We start from the raw sequence: 21,292 nt of genomic DNA on the forward strand, positions 1-21,292 counted from the left end.
GGTCAGATGAAACCGAAATTGAACTTTTTGGCCACAAAGCAAAACGATATGTTTGGCGTAAAAGCAACACAGCTCATCACCCTGAACACACCATCCCCACTGTCAAACATGGTGGTGGCAGCATCATGGTTTGGGCCTGCTTTTCTTCAGCAGGGACAGGGAAGATGGTTAAAATTGACGGGAAGATGGATGCAGCCAAATACAGGAACATTCTGGAAGAAAACCTGTTGGTATCTGCACAAGACCTGAGACTGGGACGGAGATTTATCTTCCAACAGGACAATGATCCAAAACATAAAGCCAAATCTACAATGGAATGGTTCAAAAATAAACGTATCCAGGTGTTAGAATGGCCAAGTCAAAGTCCAGACCTGAATCCAATCGAGAATCTGTGGAAAGAGCTGAAGACTGCTGTTCACAAACACTCTCCATCCAACCTCACTGAGCTCGAGCTGTTTTGCAAGGAAGAATGGGCAAGAATGTCAGTCTCTTGATGTGCAAAACGGATAGAAACATACCCCAAGCGACTTGCAGGTGTAATTGGAGCAAAAGGTGGCGCTACAAAGTATTAACGCAAGGGGGCCGAATAATATTGCACGCCCCACTTTTCAGTTTTTTATTTGTTAAAAAAGTTTAAATTATCCAATAAATTTTGTTCCACTTCACGATTGTGTCCCACTTGTTGTTGATTCTTAACAAAAAATTAAAATTTTATATCTTTATGTTTGAAGCCTGAAATGTGGCGAAAGGTTGCAAGGTTCAAGGGGGCCGAATACTTTTGCAAGGCACTGTACATGGAGTTTTTGGATCGGAATAGGGTATGTACGCGATAATATCTCGTTAAAATCATGGCGTCTTTAATTCTGCTCTCGCGTGCTCTCGCTTTCAGTTAGGGTTTTGCTGTTTAATTTTTTTTTTTAAATGCCCTCCAGTTCAAAATTTTTCTTCCCCCAGAAAATTGAGATTTTAAGCTTTCCAATCATGTATCACACATGCGTATAGGACAATTTTGAAATTTGGTGAAATTGGGGGTCTCAGACCGGAACTTCAAGTCACCTGAGTGTTTTCCGCCCTATTGATTTTTTAAGTAACATAGCAGGCCTGTGAAGTGTTGTGACTAAAGATGAGCGATGTTAAAGCAGAGATCATAGATCGATAAAAGTTTTTGGTCAATTCCGGTGATCAATGGTGATGATATGTAATCGTCCAAACATGGTGGTGATACAAACTGACTAACTGATGGCAAATACATTGGTATGAAAAAGTATCTGAACCTTTTGGAATTTCTCACATTTCTGCATAAAATCACCATCAAATGTGATCTGATCTTTGTCAAAATCACACAGATGTACAAACAGTGTCTGCTAAAACTAAAACCAACCAAACATGTATAGGTTTTCATATTTTAATGAGGATAGCATGCAAACAATGACAGAAGGGGGGGAAAAAAAATAAAGTAAGTTAACCCTCCGCCTGAGACTTAAAGAGCAATTGAAACCAATTTTTACCAAACAGTTTAAGTCAGGTGTGTGCCCAATCACTGATGAGTGGTTTATAGCTGCTCTGTCCACTATAAAACACACCTGGTAAGAATTGTCTTGATGAGAAGCATTGTCTCATGTGCATCATGGCTCGGTAAAAAGAGCTGTCTGAAGACCTGCCATCAAGAATTGTTGATTTGTAAAAGGGAAAACATACAAAACCATCTCTAAAAGTATGCATGTTCATCAATTGACAGTCAGAGAAGTTGTCTACAAATGAAGATAGTTTGGCACCGTTGCTTCTCTCCCAAGGAGTGGCCGTTCACCAAATATGACGTCAAGAGTTCAGCGCAGAATACTCAGAGAGGTAAAAAAGAACCCTAGAGTGTCTGCTAAAGACCTACAGAAATCACTGGCACAGTCCAATATCTCTGTGCACACATCAACTATATGTAAAACTATGGCCAAGAATGGGGTTTATAGGAGGAGTCCACAGCTACTGCTGTCTAAAAAAAACACTGTTGCTCGTTTAGTGTTCGCAAAAAGGCACTAGGACACTCCACAGAAGTTTTGGTAAAATATTTTGTGGACTGATGAAACCAAAGTTGAATTGTTTGGGAGTAACAGACATTGTCATGTGTGGAGGAAAAATGGAACAGCTCACCAACATCAACACATCATCCCCACCGTGAAGCATGGTGGAGGGAGCATCATGATTTGGGGCTGTTTTGATGCCTCAGGGTCTGGACAACTTGCAATCATTAATGGAAGAATGAATTCAAATGTTTATCAGGATGTTTTGCAGGAAAACCCGAGGCCGTCTGTCAGACAGTGAAGCTAAAAAGAGGATGCTGCAACAAGACAATGATCCAAAACATAGAAGTAAATCAACTTCAGAATAGTTTCAGAAGAATAAAATACACGTTCTGGAGTGGCCAAATCAAAGTCCAGACTTGAACCCCGTTGAGATGCTGTTGCATGACCTAAAGACGGTGATTCATGCCAGACATCCCAGGAATCTGACTGAACTACAGCAGTTTTGTAGAGAAGAATGGGCCAAGATTAGTCCTGATCAATGTGCCAGACTGATCTGCAGCTACAGGGAGTGTCTGGTTGAAGTTATTGCTGCCAAAGAGGCGGCCACAAAATATTAAATGTGATGGTTCACTTGTTTCCCCCCCCCCCTTCTGTCATTGTTTGCATACTATCCTCTTTATAACATGGAAACCTATAAATGTTTGGGTGATTTTAGTTAAAGCAGACAGTTTTTTTCATCTGTGTGATTTTGACAAAGATCAGATAACATTTGATGTTGATTTTATGCCGAAATGTGAGAACTTCCCAAAATGTTCAGGTACTTTGTCATATCACTGTACCTAACAGCCCCCCAAAAAGAGATCAATGTGGACAGTTTACAAACCAGTTGAGGTAAACTATTACATTTAACAGACATATCAAAGTTACACCTACTGTGCATTAAAAAAACGAAATATATTGTTTTTCAAACACCCGTTAGCTTAATGTTAATATACAATAGAAGACTCATTCATGCACTAATGAAAGTTAGCTGAATTTGTCCTATTTCTTTTTACTCATTTAACTCATTGCCTGCCATTGACAGTGCTAGACATCCAAAACCTTCTTCGAAACAGTCTCATTTTTATTGTTTAGTTTAAATAAATTTGACGTCTGTTGTTGTTAATGCCAGGCAATGAGTTAATTTTGGCCGCAACCTGTCCAACAAGTAGTCAGTTCATGAAGGGGCGCAAAGGTTAAAAAGGTTTTTAGGCCCGAGGATGCCGCTGCATGGCCCACAATGCAGCACAAGTGGTTTTCTTTTCTTGCACTTAGTCTTTTTTTTCTTTTCTAAATGCGCCTGCTGTTACAGTGACAGTCCCTCCCCCATTCTTAGCCGTGGAAATGAGTTTGTGCAGTGCAGATTTTGAAACGTTTTGCGGCAAATACTTAGGCGGGCTGTACTCGCGAGAGCCGGCCTCCTTCTGGCCGGTTGCCAGATGCTCGGTGAATCCTCTCCAGCCAACCAGCAATGCGTTCAGGCGACCACCTGACCTTGAATTCCCAGACAAAGACATGTGCATGCCTGTGTGTGTGAGTGGAAAGGAAGGAAAAGGGGTGGGGGGTTAAAAAGAAAAAAAAAGAGAGAACTCCACACTGGATCTACTATGAGGCTCATGTTTGGGTACGTGCACTTGCGTTATTTCTTAGCATGTGTGGATGGGCATCCAAATTGCTGACTGCGGCCATTTTCCATACAGGACTTAATTGTTGTTTTTGTTGTGTGTGCGCTATCTGCCTGAAAAAGAACGTGAGCGAGCACGCCTGCAGGATTCAGCAGAGTTGCTTGGATTCTGGAAAGAAAAAGTTTTACACCCCCCTGTGTGAGTTGATACGTGCTGAAACTGTTTCCTGTTTCACCGCAGCAAAGTGTATTGTAGTAGTAGTGGTATAGGTTACATGCTGTGGTTTAAGCCATGTTCATAGTGTACTTAACTCATTGGCTGCCATTGACGGTGAAAGACGTCCATTCCATTTGAATGGGAGCGAATGATTACTCCTAACCCTCCCAGTCTAAATGTATCGGATGTCTATTATCAACAATGGCACACTTAAAAAAAAAAGACAGAACTTGAGAAATTGATGTCAGTAACCTATTTAACACCTTGAAATCAAAATTTCAAGTAAACTGGACATCAGCTTAACTAAATTAAGCTATCCAAGTGTAATTTGAGCCAGGGCAACCACAATGACAGTGGACAGCGGAGTGCGCAGACAACCGAGCAAAATACCCTGGTTAAGTGATGAGCTACACTCTCTTTTGAAGGCATTGGGAGTGAGGCAAAGGCGAAGTTTCCTCTGCTTAAAATATCAAGTTCAGTTTACCCAGAAATTTAAGTGTTGTTAATTCAACTCAATTTATCAGGTGTGTTACTTGCGAATACTCAAAATCAGGGCTGTCAACAGACTTGCAGGGGCCCAGGGACGAGAGACCATAATAGGCCCCCCCCCCCCACCCCACCCCACCCCTGCCACCGGCTTGTCACGACAACATACGCAGTACTTTTAACGGTTTGCAAGCAATGACAGTGTTAATTTTCAAATTATTTAATTTGAGATGGACAGTTAAATTTTAACAGACAGCAGTGTGATGTGACACAATGTAAAGAAACAATTTGCATCTAATATCCCATGTAGGCTACAGTACAATGCAACTGAGAGCGCTATGCCTGCCTGCAAAGCAACAAAACAGTATAACATCCTGTGCCTGCCCCCTCCACATCTCTGGGGTTATCAAGCCCTCAAACAGTGATGCGCCTAGAGTTTTTGACAGCAAAGTCATTTATAACATCAGTGAAATCCAGTTTCTGGGCAAGCTCACGCTCAATGGAGAGCATGGCTAGGTTGTTAACAGGTTCGTTTGTGCTGTTTCGGTGATGGATTTGTATTAGCGTTTGCTATGATACACAGTGGGTTGTAAACCCAAGATAAATCCAGCTGCCGGACCCAAGTCTGTTCAGCCTCGCACACCTTCTCCCCACAGACTAACATATACCCCTGATCTCCCATCACCTTCTCTCCCCTCGGCTCAACGCGAGCTGCATGTCTTGTCATCCCGCAGCTCAATAGGCTACAAGCGGCCGGTGACAGACTCAAATCGGGCTTTGGTCACGGTGATCGCGAATGTAAACCGTTCAGTGTTAGCGGCTGTTGTTCACTTCCCGACATCAGCGTCCGCAGCCAACTCTAGCCCTGTCAACTCTGTCTTCTTGTCCCCCTTTTAAAAACGTCATCATTTTTTCTCGTTCACCTCTATGATCTTCATCTCTTTTTCTTTTCTTTTCTTTTCTGCGCACCCGATTTATGACGACCAGCCATGTTCAAAGTTTATAACAATGACAGATTTTAATTTCCCGCTTCGGAGCACGTACGTAGTGTAGCCTTGAGTGCGCCAGAGCGGGGTCAAACCATTCTCTGCTAAGACGGGGGGCGTTGTGCAAAACAAGGAAAAAATATGTGTTTAAAATATTTAATATGTTAAAGTTTTAAAGTATATATCGAGTAAAACAATATTTAATTAGACAATGATTTAAATAAAAAAGAAATATGTGAATGTAAAGTAAAATAAATTTAGGGTCATTCAGGGGCCCCTATGGTCCTGAGTTGCCCCCTCTGTCGACGGGCTTGCTCAAAATAATAAGTTACTTAAGAGTAGGCATGTGCCGGTTACCGGTTTCAAGATTTACCGTGGTATGAAAAGGTCATGGTTTCAAAACAACTAAAAATTTCCGTCATAGTGTAGTACGCAATTATCTATTTTTTTACAGTATGTCCCAAAAATGCAGCGAGAAATCGTTTGGAGCGGCAGCGCTCAACCCTGCCCGTCTTATCAGACCATAGGATATGGTTCCAGTACTCCATGTCCTTTTGTTGACATGTCTTCAGCAAACTGTTTGCGGGCTTTCTTGCGTACCGTCTTGAGAAGAGGCTTCCTCCTTGGGTGACAGCCATGCACACCAATTTGATGTAGAGTGCGGCGTATGGTCTGAGCACTAACAGGCTGACCCCCCCACCTCTTCAAACCCTGCAGCAATCCTGACAGCATTCCTTTAACGAGTCACGTGACATTTTGGAGGGAAAATGACAAGCAGTACTCAATTTGACATTTAGTTTGTAGTTTCTAAGGGGTGTACTCACTTTTGTTGCCAGGGGTTTAGCTATTAATGGCTATATTTTGAGTTATTTTGAGGGGAAAATAAATTACCTCTATTATATAAGCTGCACACAGACTACTCTTCATTGTGTCAAAGTGTCATTTTGGCCCGAATATAAGACGGCCTTGATTATAAGACGACCCCCTCTTTTCAAGACTCAAGTTTGAAAAAAGACTTTTTGAACACCAAATTAATTTTTATACAGAAAATAATGACAGTACATCTGAAACAAATGATTTTAACAATATATTTGAGAGGAAAAGCATGTTATTTTGCCTCATTCAAATCTTAATATCTGAACATTTAAATATGTAGACTAAAGTGCAATCACATTCGTAAATGAATGGCTTCTGGTTTTTGAAATTAAATCAACCAATCTATTGTGATAAAACAAAGAAATTGCAATAACTGCATTAACCATCAAAGTAAAGTCTAACTGTAACTGTAGTGTTGAAACAAGTCTGAATAAGGGAAAACCTTGCAATAAAATAATGCAAACTGGTTAAACTTCAGAGTAGCTGAGATCTGTCATGACAGAACATCGCTTCAATGATATCTGGCGCCATCTAGTGTCGTGAATGGGTATAACATCTAGACCGAGCGTATAAGACGACACCCACTTTTTCAGTCTTATTTTAATGCAAAAAAAAAAAAACGTCTTATATTCGGGCCAATCCGGTACTTAAATATCTGCAGAAATTCGAGGGGTGTACTCACTTTTGTGATACACTGTAGGTATTAGTATTTCTGCTACCGATAGGAAACAGACGGCCTTTGGATTCTCTGTTTATACTACCTAGCCATGGAATAGGGTGGAGGTTTCCTTTAGATTGATGATAAAGCGTCAAACCCATGACTGCTTTAAAACAGTGTTTTTCAACCGGTGTGCCGCGGCACACTAGTGTGCCGTGAGAGATCGTCAGGTGTGCCGCCAGAAATTATCTAATGTCGCATTTATATATATATTATATACGCTCACCGGCCACTTTATTAGGTACACCATGCTAATAGCGGGTTGGACCCCCTTTTGCCTTCAGAACTGCCTCAATTCTTCGTGGCATAGATTCAACAAGGTGCTGGAAGCATTCCTCAGAGAGTTTGGTCTATATTGACATGATGGCATCACACAGTTGGTGCAGATTTGTCGGCTGCACATCCATGATGCGAATCTCCCGTTCCACCACATCCCAAAGATGCTCTATTGGATTGAGATCTGGTGACCATTTGAGTACAGTGAACTCATTGTCAAACCAGTCTGAGATGATTCCAGCTTTATGACATTGCGCATTATCCTGCTGAAAGTAGCCATCAGAAGTTGAGTACATTTTGGTCATAAAGGGATGGACATGGTCAGCAACAATACTCAGGGAGGCTGTGGCGTTCCAACCATGATCAGTTGGTACCAAGGGGCCCAAAGAGTGCCAAGAAAATATTCCCCACACCATTACACCACCAACACCAGCCTGAACCGTTGATACAAGGCAGGATGGATCCATACGTTCATGTTGTTAACGCCAAATTCTGACCCTACCATCCGAATGTCGCGGCAGAAATCGAGACTCATCAGACCAGGCAACGTTTTTCCAATCTTCTATTGTCCAATTTCGATGAGCTTGTGCAAATTGTAGCCTCAGTTTCCTGTTCTTAGCTGAAAAGAGTGGCACCCAGCGTGGTCTTCTGCTGCTGTTGCCCATCTGCCTCAAAGTTCGACGTACTGTGCGTTCAGAGATGCTCGTCTGCCTACTTTGGTTGTAACGGGTGGTTATTTGAGTCACTGTTGCCTTTCTATCAGCTCGAACCAGTCTGGCCATTCTCCTCTGACCTCTGGCATCAACAAGGCATTTCCGCCCACAGAACTGCCGCTGACTGGATATTTTTTCTTTTTCGGACCATTCTCTGTAAACCCTAGAGATGGTTGTGCGTAAAAATCCCAGTAGATCAACAGTTTCTGAAATACTCAGACCTGCCCTTCTGGCACCAACAACCATGCCACGTTCAAAGTCACTCAAATAACCTTTTTTCCCCATACTGATGCTCAGTTTGAACTGCAGGAGATTGTCTTAAACCATGTCTACATGCCTAAATGCACTGAGTTGCCGCCATGTGATTGGCTGATTAGAAATTAAGTGTTAACGAACAGTTGGACAGGTGTACCTAATAAAGTGGCCGGTGAGTGTACATTGTAATGTCCGTAACTGTGTGCGGGCCCTTGAAGGGGCCATCAGACTACAGAGTGGTGACGTAACGGGGAAACAAGCAAAGAGGGAGGGAGAAGGCCTGTGAGCGAAATTAGAGGTCGCATGTTGCGGCTGCCGCTGTTATTTTGTTTATTATTTTCCATTGTTGCCACAATAAATTGGGAAATTCATCACCGACTACTCTCCTTTCCATTTCCCCATTCGGGGCTATTACAATATTTTTCTTATGTCGCCGAGCGTTGCAGTAGGATGTAAGGAAGGAGTAGGTAGAAAGTTCTCGGTCCTGTGCAGATGAGCGAAGTATTGCATGTGTCGCGTTCAAAAACTGCTCGGCTTTCTAGCCATCAACGACCTTGCTGTCCGCGACAATGTGGACCCTAGCACGTCCACTGCACATCATTTGGTTAGACTCGTCATGTGTCGATATACTTGAAAGCGTCCTTTCTATTTTATCCAAATGTGACGACCGTCAATCCTCCCCCTGTGTTTTATTCCAACACATTGTTGAGATCAGCAAGGGGACTAATGGCTAAAAATCCGAGCAGTTCTTGTAGGCGACACGAGCAGCGCTCCATTCCAACAGCGCCATGATACCAAGCAAGCTTAAACGTCGTCTCCAAACGAAACACCCGTCGCTTCAAAACAAGTCGATGGACTATTTTGTTCGCCTTCGTGAAAACACAGAGAAACAGGCAACTTAATTGATAAAAACTACAAAGGTAAATGAGAAAGCCCTCAAAGCCAGTGACCTTGTTGCGAAATCCAACAAGTCCCACACCGTGACAGACATTAATAAATACTACCTGCCTGCAAAGCCAGTGTCTGCGAGATGCTCGGCCCTGATGCGTTTAAAGACATTGCTCAAGTCCCCCTTTCTGATAATTCTGAGCTTTTTCAAGCCGAACTGCTATAAAATAAATAAATAAATAAAACAGAGGAAGACTGAGAGCTGTTGAAGAATAAGGATATCGACTTTGTGTTCATCTAAACAGGTTCACACTGAATAAGTATACATACCGAGAAATTATTTTATAATGAAATATACCGTACAGAAAATAATTTTGGAACATTTTTGGTTTGTGGTGTGCCGCGAGATTTTTTCCAATGTAAAAACATGCCGTGAGTCAAAAAAGGTTGAAAAACACTGCTTTAAAATATGTTTGTGAATTTTTTAAATTGATTGCTAATGTTCTTGGTCAAGACTTGGTCTTGTCTTGGTCTCAACTCCCAGAAGTCTTGGTTTTATCTTGATTTCAGTGACTTCAGGTCTCGGGCAAGTCTTGATGTAGCATCGTGTGATAAAAAGCACGGAATTACAGAGCCATCAAAGTCCATAAGACATAAATGCGCCTGTTGCGTTTTCCACCGCAAAGGTCAAACTTTCTTCTTAGCGCCTGTCGCATCGCATGAGGAAGTTAAAAACGTGTCAGCCGTTTCGTCTTCCTACCATTGCGGCTTTTTTAGCTTTCAAAGAACACACGTGCTTGCATTTTGTCATTCAGGAGGGATTTTCCCCGCCCTAGAGTGCACTCTATCACCCCTTGGGGGCTCACGGGTTATCTTCTGAATCAACCCGAGGTGGATTATCAACGCATCTCAGTTCTCTGCTAGAGGCCAAACGCAATGGTTACGCCAAATTAGGGGTCCAAACATTGGTTAGCATAGAGGCTGGCTTCAATATGTCTTCTCTGCGCCTTAACTCGTTTTAGCCTGTCCGTCTTTTAAGAAGAGCCAAAGCGAAGGCAAGCTGTGAGGCCCCCATTTAGGAGAAGAGTGGATCCCAGCTTGCTTATATTAACAATATAAAGTCATGTATTGAATAGGAATCAAACAAACAAAGAAAAACTCATTTTATGATCATTTTTACCCTTTCAGTGTGACACCCGAGCTTCTGTATTGTAGTTTGTATGAGTGCAACCCCGTTTAAAGTCAATCCCGCTATATTAAGTTCTTCTTCTTCTTTACATTTTAGTGTAAATCCCAATGAAGGATAGCTTTTGCTTATAGCCTTACACCAGAGACCAATTAGTCTTTGCTTCCTTTTAATAGCATTTCAATTAATTTTGTCCTGTTCTGAGTTAGCATCTCTCCTTTATAAAAACCTTTACCATCTCTGTCACCGTTATAGTTTTGCTAGCTAGCCGCTACCGCTAGCCGCAGGCCCAATGCCAGTCGTAGTTCCAACGCATCACTAAACAAAGTAATTAGCTACCTATTGACTTCTACTGATATGGAAGAGTATTGCATGAGTAGTGTGCCGCAGCACAGTGGTTGAAAAACACTAGCCCTAAACAACACAAAATAACTTATTTAGAAAACTCTTGATCTCATTCCATCCATCCATCCATCCATCCATCCATCCATCCATCCATCCATCCATCCATCCATCCATCCATCCATCCATCCATCCATCCATCCATCCATCCATCCATCCATCCATCCATCCATCCATCCATCCATCCATCCATCCATCCATCCATCCATCCATCCATCCATCCATCCGTCCATCCATCATCTATCACTTAATCCGGGGTCGGCTTGCGGGAGCAGCAGCTTTAGCAGGGAAGCCCAGACTTCCTTGCTTCCCCCAGCCACTTCAACCACCTCCTCCGGTGGGATCCCAAGGCGTTTCCTGGCCAGCCGAGAGACATACTCTCCAGCGTGTTCTGGGTCGTCCCTGGGGCCTCCCGCCGGTGGGATATGCCCTGAACACCTCTCCAGGGAGGCGTCCAGGAGGCATCCGAACCAGATGCCCGAGCCACCTCAACTGGCTCCTCTCAAGAGGAGTAGTGGCTCGACACCGAGTCCCTCCCGGATGACCGAGCTTCTCACCCTATTTCTAAGGGAGAGCCCGGAAACCCTGCGGAGGAAACTCATTTTGGCCGCTTATATCCGGGATCTTGTTCTTTCAGTCACAACCCACCGCTCGTGACAAAACTGTAGGTGAAGGTAGGAACGTAGATCGACTGGTAAATCAAGAGCTTCGCCTTTCAGCTCAGCTCCTTCTTCATCACTATGGACCGGTGCAGAGTACGCATTACTGCAGACGCTGCACCGATCCGCCTGTCGATCTCCGGCTCCCTACTACCCTCACCCGTAAACAAGACCCCAAGATACCTGAACTCCTCTACTTGGGGCAGAATCTCATCCCCAACCCGGAGAGGGCACGCCACCCTTTTCCGACAGACGACCACAGTCTCCGATTTAGAAATGCTGATCTTCATCCCAACCGCTTCACACTCCACTGCAAACCGCACCAGGGAGAGTTGGAGGTCACCGCTTGATCAAGCAAAAAGCACCACATCAACTGCAGATGCAATGCTGAAGCCACCAAACCAAACCTTTTTAACGCTTCGGCTGCGCCTTGAAATTTTGTCCATAAAAATTATGACATAGAAACAAGTTCGACTTGCTGTTGGCAATTCGGACCAAACTCTGACACCTCTTGTACAGGGACAGAACAGCCCTTACAAAGGGGATCGTTACCCCGTACTCACGGAGCACCCCCCACAGCACTCCCCAATGCACACGGTCGAACACCTTCTCCTGATCCAGAAAACACATGTAGACTGGTTAGGCGAACTCCTATGCACCCTCCAGGACCCTGCGAGGGTATAGAGCTGGTCCACTGTTCCAAGGTCGGGACGAAAACCACACTGCTGTCAGTGTAGAAAACAAAAAACAACATAAATATAAGTCGCAAGCCCAGCCAAGCTATGAAAAATGTGTGACTTATACTCAAGAAACTACCGTAATTTCCCGATTATAACGCGCACTTTTTTTTCCCAAAATCAACTTGTAAAATCATGGGTGCGCATTATACACGGGTACATGGATGGAGACAAATATATATATTTTATATCTATCTAAAGACATATTTTTTTAATTGACACGGCCATGTTGTGTTGAAGAAAACGTATGCGGCGATTGCCGGCGATCCGTTGCCAACCATTACGGTACATGACGTCACCATTTTGTTTCGGTAATACATGTTTCAGTAATACCACACTGATTGGTCAAATGATTTCGTAAATTCTGCTTTTTTCACTCATCATAAAGCACAGAATTTAGTTTCTTGAACTCATTTGAGTAAACGTTTATTGCAACTCGGCAACTCGGACCAGAACAAACGTAACACAACACAGAGTTCCTGTGCCCGTCAAGTACACTGTCCCTCGGGAAACTCAAACCCAAATAATAATAGTTCCTCTTGTTACAGTCCACAGCGATGCACTTTTTCCGTTTTCAGACTTCAGTCCCCACTTTTATTTTACCGTATCAATCCATGGAAGAAACATTTATTCATCATGATTAAACGAGCAAGTTATACAGCAGCCTTTAAAAGAAAAGTCACATCTGTTTTGTTTTCTCCTAGATTTTGGTAAGTTGGAGAAGTTGTCAAATCATATTATTACCGTAAATGTTGTCAGTTCATGGTAATGTTTTGAACTACCAATGTGCTATGCTTGTGCTGTGTTTCACCAGTCAGTAAAATGACATTTCTGCATCTGTACACGTGCTCTGTTTTCTTGTATTCTTCTATTTATTGGTGCTAAAATTAGGATGCGCGTTATAAACGGGTACAATAAATTTCCCTAGATTTTACAAGTAAATTTGGGGTGCGCATTATACACGGGTGCGCCTTATATTCGGGAAATTACGGTACTTGGAGCAACTGTCTTTCGCGTGGTCATTTAGACTAATTTTTTCTCTATCCCTATAAATGTATACAAATCGTGTTAAATTGGACAAATAATTCCTGCTATTATTTCAAATGAATCAGTTCTTGGCAGTGGTTTACTCTTTGCAGTGCGGAAGCTGGAGCAGCGCACAGAACTCCAAGAGGCCCAGTGAGCAAAACATGTGGCCCCCGAGGCTTTGAAGAAGCCAACCAATACTACAGTGCAGATATTTATAAAGCGCCTCTTGATTGAAGAGCATATGTTTCTACTCCATGCCCAACCCCTTAAAGGCGCTATTGTTTACAGTACAGAGGAGGTAGTAAGGGGCCTATTTCGGACGCCTTTGTGAGCTTTCCAGATTGTTCCCAATGTTCATGTTCACACCGTATGGAGTGGGGTTTAAAATTTTCAAGGCTAGGTTGGCTTAACGTTTCAAAGGGTTTCAAATTGTAGATTTAAACATGGGTTTTGATTTCAAGCCTAAATTATGTAGCTATTAAAGGCGCACCAATCGATCTGCCTATTGGGTTTTTACAAGTATCATATACTAGTAACGTTTAATGTGTTTTACAATAAAACAAGCTTCATTGGTATACAGTGGGGCAAATAAGTATTTAGTCAACCACTAATTGTGCAAGTTCTCCCACTTGAAAATATTAGAGAGGCCTGTAATTATCAACATGGGTAAACCTCAACCATGAGAGACACAATGTGGAATAAAAAAAACAGAAAATCACATTGTTTGATTTTTAAAGAATTTATTTGCAAGTCATGGTGGAAAATAAGTATTTGGTCAATACCAAAAGTTCATCTCAATACTTTGTTATGTACCCTTTGTTGGCAACAATGGAGGCCAAACGTTTTCTGTAACTCTTCACAAGCTTTTCACACACTGTTGCTGGTATTTTGGATCATGCCTCCATGCAGATCTCCTCTAGAGCAGTGATGTTTCGGGGCTGTCGTTGGGCAACACGGACTTTCAACTCCCTCCACAGATTTTCTATTGGGTTGAGATTTGGAGACTGGCTAGGCCACTCCAGGACCTTGAAATGCTTCTTACGGAGCCAATCCTTTGTTGCCCTGGTTGTGTGTTTGGGATCATTGTCATGCTGAAAGACCCAGCCACGTCTCATCTTCAATGCCGTTGCTGATGGAAGGAGATTTTCACTCAAAATGTCTCGATACATGGCCCCATTAATTCTTTCCTTTACACAAATCAGTCGTCCTGGTCCCTTTGCAGAAAAGCAGCCCCAAAGCATGATTTTTCCACCCCCATGCTTTACAGTGGGTATGGTGTTATTCAGATGCAATTCAGTATTCTTTTTCCTCCAAACACGAGAACCTGTGTTTCTACCGAAAAGTTCTTTTTTGGTTTCATCTGACCATAACACATTCTCCCAGTCCTCTTCTGGATCATCCAAATGCTCTCTAGCGAACAGCAGACAGGCCTGGACATGTACTGGCTTCAGCAGGGGGACACATCTGTCAGTGCAGGATTTGAGTCCCTGGCGGCGCATTGTGTTACTGATTGTAGCCTTTGTTACTGTGGTCCCAGCTCTCCGTAGGTCATTCACTAGGTCCCCCCGTGTGGTTCTGTGATTTTTGCTCACCGTTCTTGTTATCATTTTGACGCCACGGGGTCAGATCTTGCATGGAGCCCCAGATTGAGGGAGATTATCAGTGGTCTTGTATGTCTTCAATTTTCTAATAATTGCTCCCACAGTTGATTTCTTTACACCAAGCGTTTTACCTATTGCAGATTTAGTCTTCCCAGCCTGGTGCAGGTCTACAATTTTGTCTCTGGTGTCCTTCGACAGCTCTTTGGTCTTGGCCATAGTGGAGTTTGGAATGTGACTGACTGAGGTTGTGAACAGGTGTCTTTTATACTGACAATGAGTTAAAACAGGTGCCATTCATACAGGTAACGAGTGGAGCATCGTTAGACCTCGTTAGAAGAAGTTAGACCTCTTTGACAGCCAGAAATCTTGCTTGTTTGTAAGTGACCAAATACTTATGTCCCACTCTGATTTGGAAATAAATTCTTTAGAAATCAAACAATGTGATTTTCAGGTTTTTTTTCCACATTCTCTCATGGTTGAGGTTTACCCATGTTGACAATTACAGGCCTCTCTAATCTTTTCAAGTAGGAGAACTTGCACAATTGGTGGTTGACTGAATACTTATTTGCCCAACTGTATTAAAGGTGCATGCTGTTCTTTATGAAAAAAAAAAAAAAAAATGGAACCGGCAGGTCAGGCTTTCCAAAAATCAGTGATCAGTGCACCTCTAGTGGCCATGGTCCTCAACCTGTGCTTATCCCTGTTTTCCAGGCAGAGAAAAAGGCCAAACTGATGTCTGCTATGAATGTAATAAAGGATCCGGACCCTGTCAAGGAAACTGAGAAATCAGAGCACGAAAGTTTGCCACCTCAGTGTGTGCCGGCTTCTAAGCCGGTTCCGCAGCAGCATTGTCAACCTTTGCAGCAACGCCAGCCTCCGGCGCCTCAGTGTCCGCCGCCGCAATTGGAAGCGTCTTTGCCGCAACATCAGCAGAAGCAGCAGCAAACGCAGCAGCCTACCGACCCGGCCTCACCTACTGTGGCCACCACTCCAGAGCCTGTTGCCATCACAGGTGATGAAAAGACCTCCCCGAAGGCTGCAGACACTGAACCAGAATATGAGGTAAGAAGATTACCCAGTAACTTTCACACCAATTCATGATATAGAGCAGGGCTCAAACTCGTGGCCCAATATTAAATGGCTCACAATTTGCCAGGTATTGTAGTATCAGTTAGACCTGCGCACATTTTGCAATGGGCATTAAAAAGTATATAATGTTTGATTTATATAACTAAATAAAAATAAGTGGCTGCCATTGATGGTGCAAGACGTCCAATCCATTTGCTGTCAGCCTCACCCAGTCAAATAATTGGATGTCTAGCACTGACACTGATTTTTCTCCTCATTTAGATCTCCGTGCCGATGTACTCCAGGCGCAAACCTTCAATAGGAGAACTGATGCGCTTTTCAAAATAAAAGCGTGTAAAGGAACGATTTGTATTTGTCGTGCTATTTCAGACGACTTATGGCAAATAGAGCGTAAAAATGAGCTTCTTATATTCATTTGGACGTCATGTTGAATAATACAAATTAATAATTAGAATTAATTTTACAAAATAAAAATAAAAAAATCATCTGCGAGGTGTGGTAGCTTTTATTTTGGTGTGGCGCAGCGCCACGATTATTAATATGTAGGGGAAAGCCTGCATTTAATTCAGTACGACATGGCAAAATTACTCCATAATGGTCAAAACTGTCGACTTCACCTTTACTGTCGCACCTCCCAAACGATGTTTTATGCCACTGTAGTTAGTCCGGCTTTTGTCGTTTCCCTGCCCTGGCTTCGGAGAATGTAAACAAACCAAGAGGCGTGACAGCTAGCCGACATGCAAACCCGAACCGAGTGACGTCTCAAAGTCTTATTTTCGCTTTTCGAAGCGAAAAACCACACAAAACTAGCCAGGCTCATGTCACACGGTGGCGGAGTTGTCGATTGTCCTCGCCGATCGGCAACCCGCCCAGCTGCGAGCAAGTTAGAGCTCATCGTTCCCCTGCTGCGGGCAGAGGGCTCGTTTGCGGAGAAGCAGCTGGATAATGACCGCCGGACAAACAGGCCGGCGTCGGCGGAGCGCATAGCTGCCACATGGTTAACACGAATATGGCGTAAAATAATACTTTACTACACAGCGAAGACGTAAACAGTGAGAAAGTCATACGAGAGCGGCGTTGCAGTTGTTGTGCAGCAAACATGGCAGGATGTGTCTGAGGAGAACTTTTCTACATGTCCGTCCATGATCAAACGAAAGTGAATAGTCCTTTATTTAAAGAAAGTTTGTAGTGTTTACTTTGTAATCGCTGTATTCACGGCCATTTTTAACACAAAGTTGCAATTTTTGGTGGGGTTGAAAAACACCTGGCACATGAAAAGGGCAATAAGCAGAGTTTAGAGGGGTGTGTGCGACAAGCCGCCGGTCGTCGGCCGAGTGGCATTCACGGTGGACAATCAGCCACAAATACAAGCCACCTCTGTATTAAAACGTGTGCCATGATCCCAGTATTTGACATAATACAAAATACGATGTTTACTCACTTCCTTGTAAGTCCAATGGTCCCACAGTGGTAGGGCTTGTTTTGGCCAATATCCGTGGTCAATGGGAACCTTTTGAAACTCAAAAAGGCTCACCCTCCTCTCCCTGGTGCAGCAACAATTTTCTGCAGCACATTTGGCTGGCGTGATGTGAAAAATAAACGAATTAATCAGCAAAATCAGCTGAATCCGCAGTCCATCTGCATGCTGTAAAGCAACGCTGTATTGTGAGATGCTGACGTCACCTTCAAATTCCTCCTCAAAACAAGAGGCGTGACAGCTAGCCGACATGCTAACCCGAACCGAGTGATGTTTCAAAGTCTTCGAAGCGGAAAATCACACATAACTAGCCCGGATTATTTGACATGACGACTGGGTTGTTGATTGTTGTTGCGGATTGGCAAACCGCCCGGCGGCGAGCAATTTACAGTTCGTTCCCCGGAGGAGGGCGGCTGCAGTTGTTGTGCAGCTAATGTGCACGAGGAGAGCTTTTTACATGCCTATCAATGATCAAACGTAAGTAGTCGTTTATTTAAAGAAAGTTTGTAGTGTTTACTTTGTAATACAAAACAAGATGTTTACTCACTTCCTCGTAAGTCCAATAGTCCCACAGTAGTAGGGCTTGGCCAATATCCACGGTGAATGGGAATCTTTTGAAACTCCAAAAAGGCGCACACGCCTCTCCCTCATAAAGCAAGGTTTTTCTGCAGCCGTTTGGCTGGCGTGATGCGAAAAATAAATGTATTTATCCGCAAAATCAGCTGAATCCTCAGTCCTTATACACAACAGTACGGCTGTTTAGTGAAGAGGACGCCTTCTCCCGTACACGTCACAGCGCCCTCCTCCTCAATGCAAGACTGAAGCCGGAAGTCACTCATTTTCATGGCGCGGGATTCAAAAAACTAAATAAATATAGCGATAGCTTCCACACACATCCAAGCGGTCTATATAATTTCATAATACCTCGTGTATTATGAAATAAACATGCTTTTTCGTGTCACGTGCACTTTAAATATGATGTCCACATATCCAATGATGTGGACCCTAGGTTTTTATGGAGCCAAAGTCAATTAAACAACATGAATGCCTTTCATGAGGAATTCATGATGCAACCCAGACTCTATTTGCTGAGCAAGGTACAAATATTGAGGGACTAAAACTGACATCTGAGCAACAAAATGCTGTTGTTGGGTTTGCAGGATGATCGCGGTTTTGTCATTGGCGACCTGGTCTGGGGAAAGCTGCGAGGCTTCTCATGGTGGCCGGGGCGCATTGTGTCCTGGTGGATGACTGGACGCAGCAGAGCCGCCGAGGGTACTAGATGGGTCATGTGGTTCGGAGACGGGAAATTCTCAGTGGTGACTATTAACTTTGTCTCAACTTCATTTGTTTCTAGTTTTGAAAAGCGACGGAAAAGTACTCATTTTCTATGTGTTTCTTTTAAGGTTTGTGTTGAGAAACTCTTGCCCTTAAGTTCCTTCAACAATGCCTTTCACCAACCAACCTATAACAAGCAGCCTATGTACAAAAAAGCAATCTACGAGGTGCTACAGGTAAGAGCAATTGTCAAAAATTACAATTTAAATGATTGTTTATAACAATCGGGAGATACAAGAACTGGGTTGGCCCTTTAACCCTTTATAGGGCACGCATTGAACTTGGCTGCCATTGACGTCCAATCCATTTTAACCGGGAGAGGTAAGCAGCTAATGATCATGCGGGCCCTCCCAGTCAAAACTGGCAACAATTTTGAAAAATATACATAATCGCGCAAAGGACGGAAAAATAAAATTGGTATTGGGTGAAACTATGAATAATTTGTATGAAACAGCACAAATATAAGAATATCTAAAATGCTAATTGCATGAAAACTAAAGCATGAATAAAAAACTGATGGCAAGGGATGGTAATTGATGACATTTTTACGATTCCGATTCCATTATCGATATTGCTTAACGATTAGATTCTTTATCGATTCTAATCTGGACTAATGGACGTATTAGGTTCTGGGTTCAATATGTTTTATGGTTCATTTGCCTCGGGGTGTCTGTTAGAACACAAGGAACGGAGAGTGGAGTTGGTCTTTGGCACTTTTAATCCAACTTGGCAACAGGCACAACTACAGTGCCTTGCAAAAGTATTCGGCCCCCTTGAATCTTGCAACCTTTGGCCACATTTCAGGCTTCAAACATAAAGATATGAAATGTAATTTTTTTGTCAAGAATCAACAACAAGTGGGACACAATCGTGAAGTGGAACAACATTTATTGGATAATTTAAACTTTTTTAACAAATAAAAAACTGAAAAGTGGGGCGTGCAATATTATTCGGCCCCCTTGCGTTAATACTTTGTAGCGCCACCTTTTGCTCCAATTACAGCTGCAAGTCGCTTGGGGTATGTTTCTATCAGTTTTGCACATCGAGAGACTGACATTCTTGCCCATTCTTCCTTGCAAAACAGCTCGAGCTCAGTGAGGTTGGATGGAGAGTGTTTGTGAACAGCAGTCTGCAGCTCTTTCCACAGATTCTCGATTGGATTCAGGTCTGGACTTTGACTTGGCAATTCTAACACCTGGATATGTTTATTTTTGAACCATTCCATTGTAGATTTGGCTTTGTTTTGGATCATTGTCCTGTTGGAAGATAAATCTCCGTCCCAGTCTCAGGTCTTGTGCAGATACCAACAGGTTTTCTTCCAGAATGTTCCTGTATTTGGCTGCATCCATCTTCCCGTCAATTTTAACCATCTTCCCTTTCCCTGCTGAAGAAAAGCAGGTCCAAACCATGATGCTGCCACCACCATGTTTGACAGTGGGGATGGTGTGTTCAGGGTGATGAGCTGTGTTGCTTTTACGCCAAACATATCGTTTTGCATTGTGGCCAAAAAGTTCAATTTTGGTTTCATCTGACCAGAGCACCTTCTTCCACATGTTTGGTGTGTCTCCCAGGTGGCTTGTGGCAAACTTTAAACGAGACTTTTTATGGATATCTTTGAGAAATGGCTTTCTTCTTGCCACTCTTCCATAAAGGCCAGATTTGTGCAGGGTACGACTGATTGTTGTCCTATGGACAGACTCTCCCACCTCAGCTGTAGATCTCTGCAGTTCATCCAGAGTGATCATGGGCCTCTTGGCTGCATCTCTGATCAGTTTTCTCCTTGTTTGAGAAGAAAGTTTGGAAGGACGGCTGGGTCTTGGTAGATTTGCAGTGGTCTGATGCTCCTTCCATTTCAATATGATGGCTTGCACAGTGCTCATTGAGATGTTTAAAGCTTGGGAAATCTTTTTGTATCCAAATCCGGCTTTAAACTTCTCCACAACAGTATCTCGGACCTGCCTGGTGTGTTCCTTGGTTTTCATAATGCTCTCTGCACTTTAAACAGAACCCTGAGACTCTCACAGAGCAGGTGCATTTATACGGAGACTTGATTACACACAGGTGGATTCTATTTATCATCATCGGTCATTTAGGACAACACTGGATCATTCAGAGATCCTCACTGAACTTCTGGAGTGAGTTTGCTGCACTGAAAGTAAAGGGGCCGAATAATATTGCACGCCCCACTTTTCAGTTTTTTCTTTGTTAAAAAAGTTTAAATTATCCAATAAATGTTGTTCCACTTCACGATTGTGCCCCACTTGTTGTTGATTCTTGACAAAAAAATTAAAATTTCATATCTTTATGTTTGAAGCCTGAAATGTGGCGAAAGGTTGCAAGATTCAAGGAGGCCGAATACTTTTGCAAGGCACTGTATATACAGGCAATTAGAGCTGGGAATCTTTGGGCACCTAACGATTCGTTTACGATTACGATTCAGAGGCTCCGATTCGATTATAAAACTATTATTGATGCACCCCCTCCTTTTTTTTTCTCTTTTTTTTTTTTTTTTTCTAATGTTTTGTACATTAGTTCCAAAATTGTTCAAAAATACTCTCAGGCTAAACCACACTACTATTTCAGTATCAAGTTAACATATAGCAGTAAACAAATATACAAAAATAACATTAAATAAAAAAATCCAGTCCCCATTCTGTATCAGCAGCTTTAAACTACAT

General features: G+C 42.8%; 1 protein-coding gene across 5 annotated transcripts in view; it reads left to right on the forward strand.

Moving 5' to 3' along the window:
- The window catches only part of LOC130930788 (DNA (cytosine-5)-methyltransferase 3A-like), a 91,201-nt gene that overhangs the window by 34,769 nt on the left and 35,140 nt on the right, over window positions 1-21,292 (forward strand). For all 5 annotated transcript variants that reach the window (XM_057858923.1, XM_057858921.1, XM_057858919.1 and 2 more), the window contains 3 exons: window positions 15,422-15,772; window positions 18,437-18,595; window positions 18,683-18,790. In XM_057858923.1, the coding sequence (XP_057714906.1) occupies window positions 15,422-15,772; window positions 18,437-18,595; window positions 18,683-18,790 (618 nt within the window). The remainder of the gene's footprint in view (window positions 1-15,421; window positions 15,773-18,436; window positions 18,596-18,682; window positions 18,791-21,292) is intronic.

This window comes from Corythoichthys intestinalis, chromosome 15 (assembly GCF_030265065.1).
Source record: "Corythoichthys intestinalis isolate RoL2023-P3 chromosome 15, ASM3026506v1, whole genome shotgun sequence".
NCBI lineage: Eukaryota > Metazoa > Chordata > Actinopteri > Syngnathiformes > Syngnathidae > Corythoichthys > Corythoichthys intestinalis.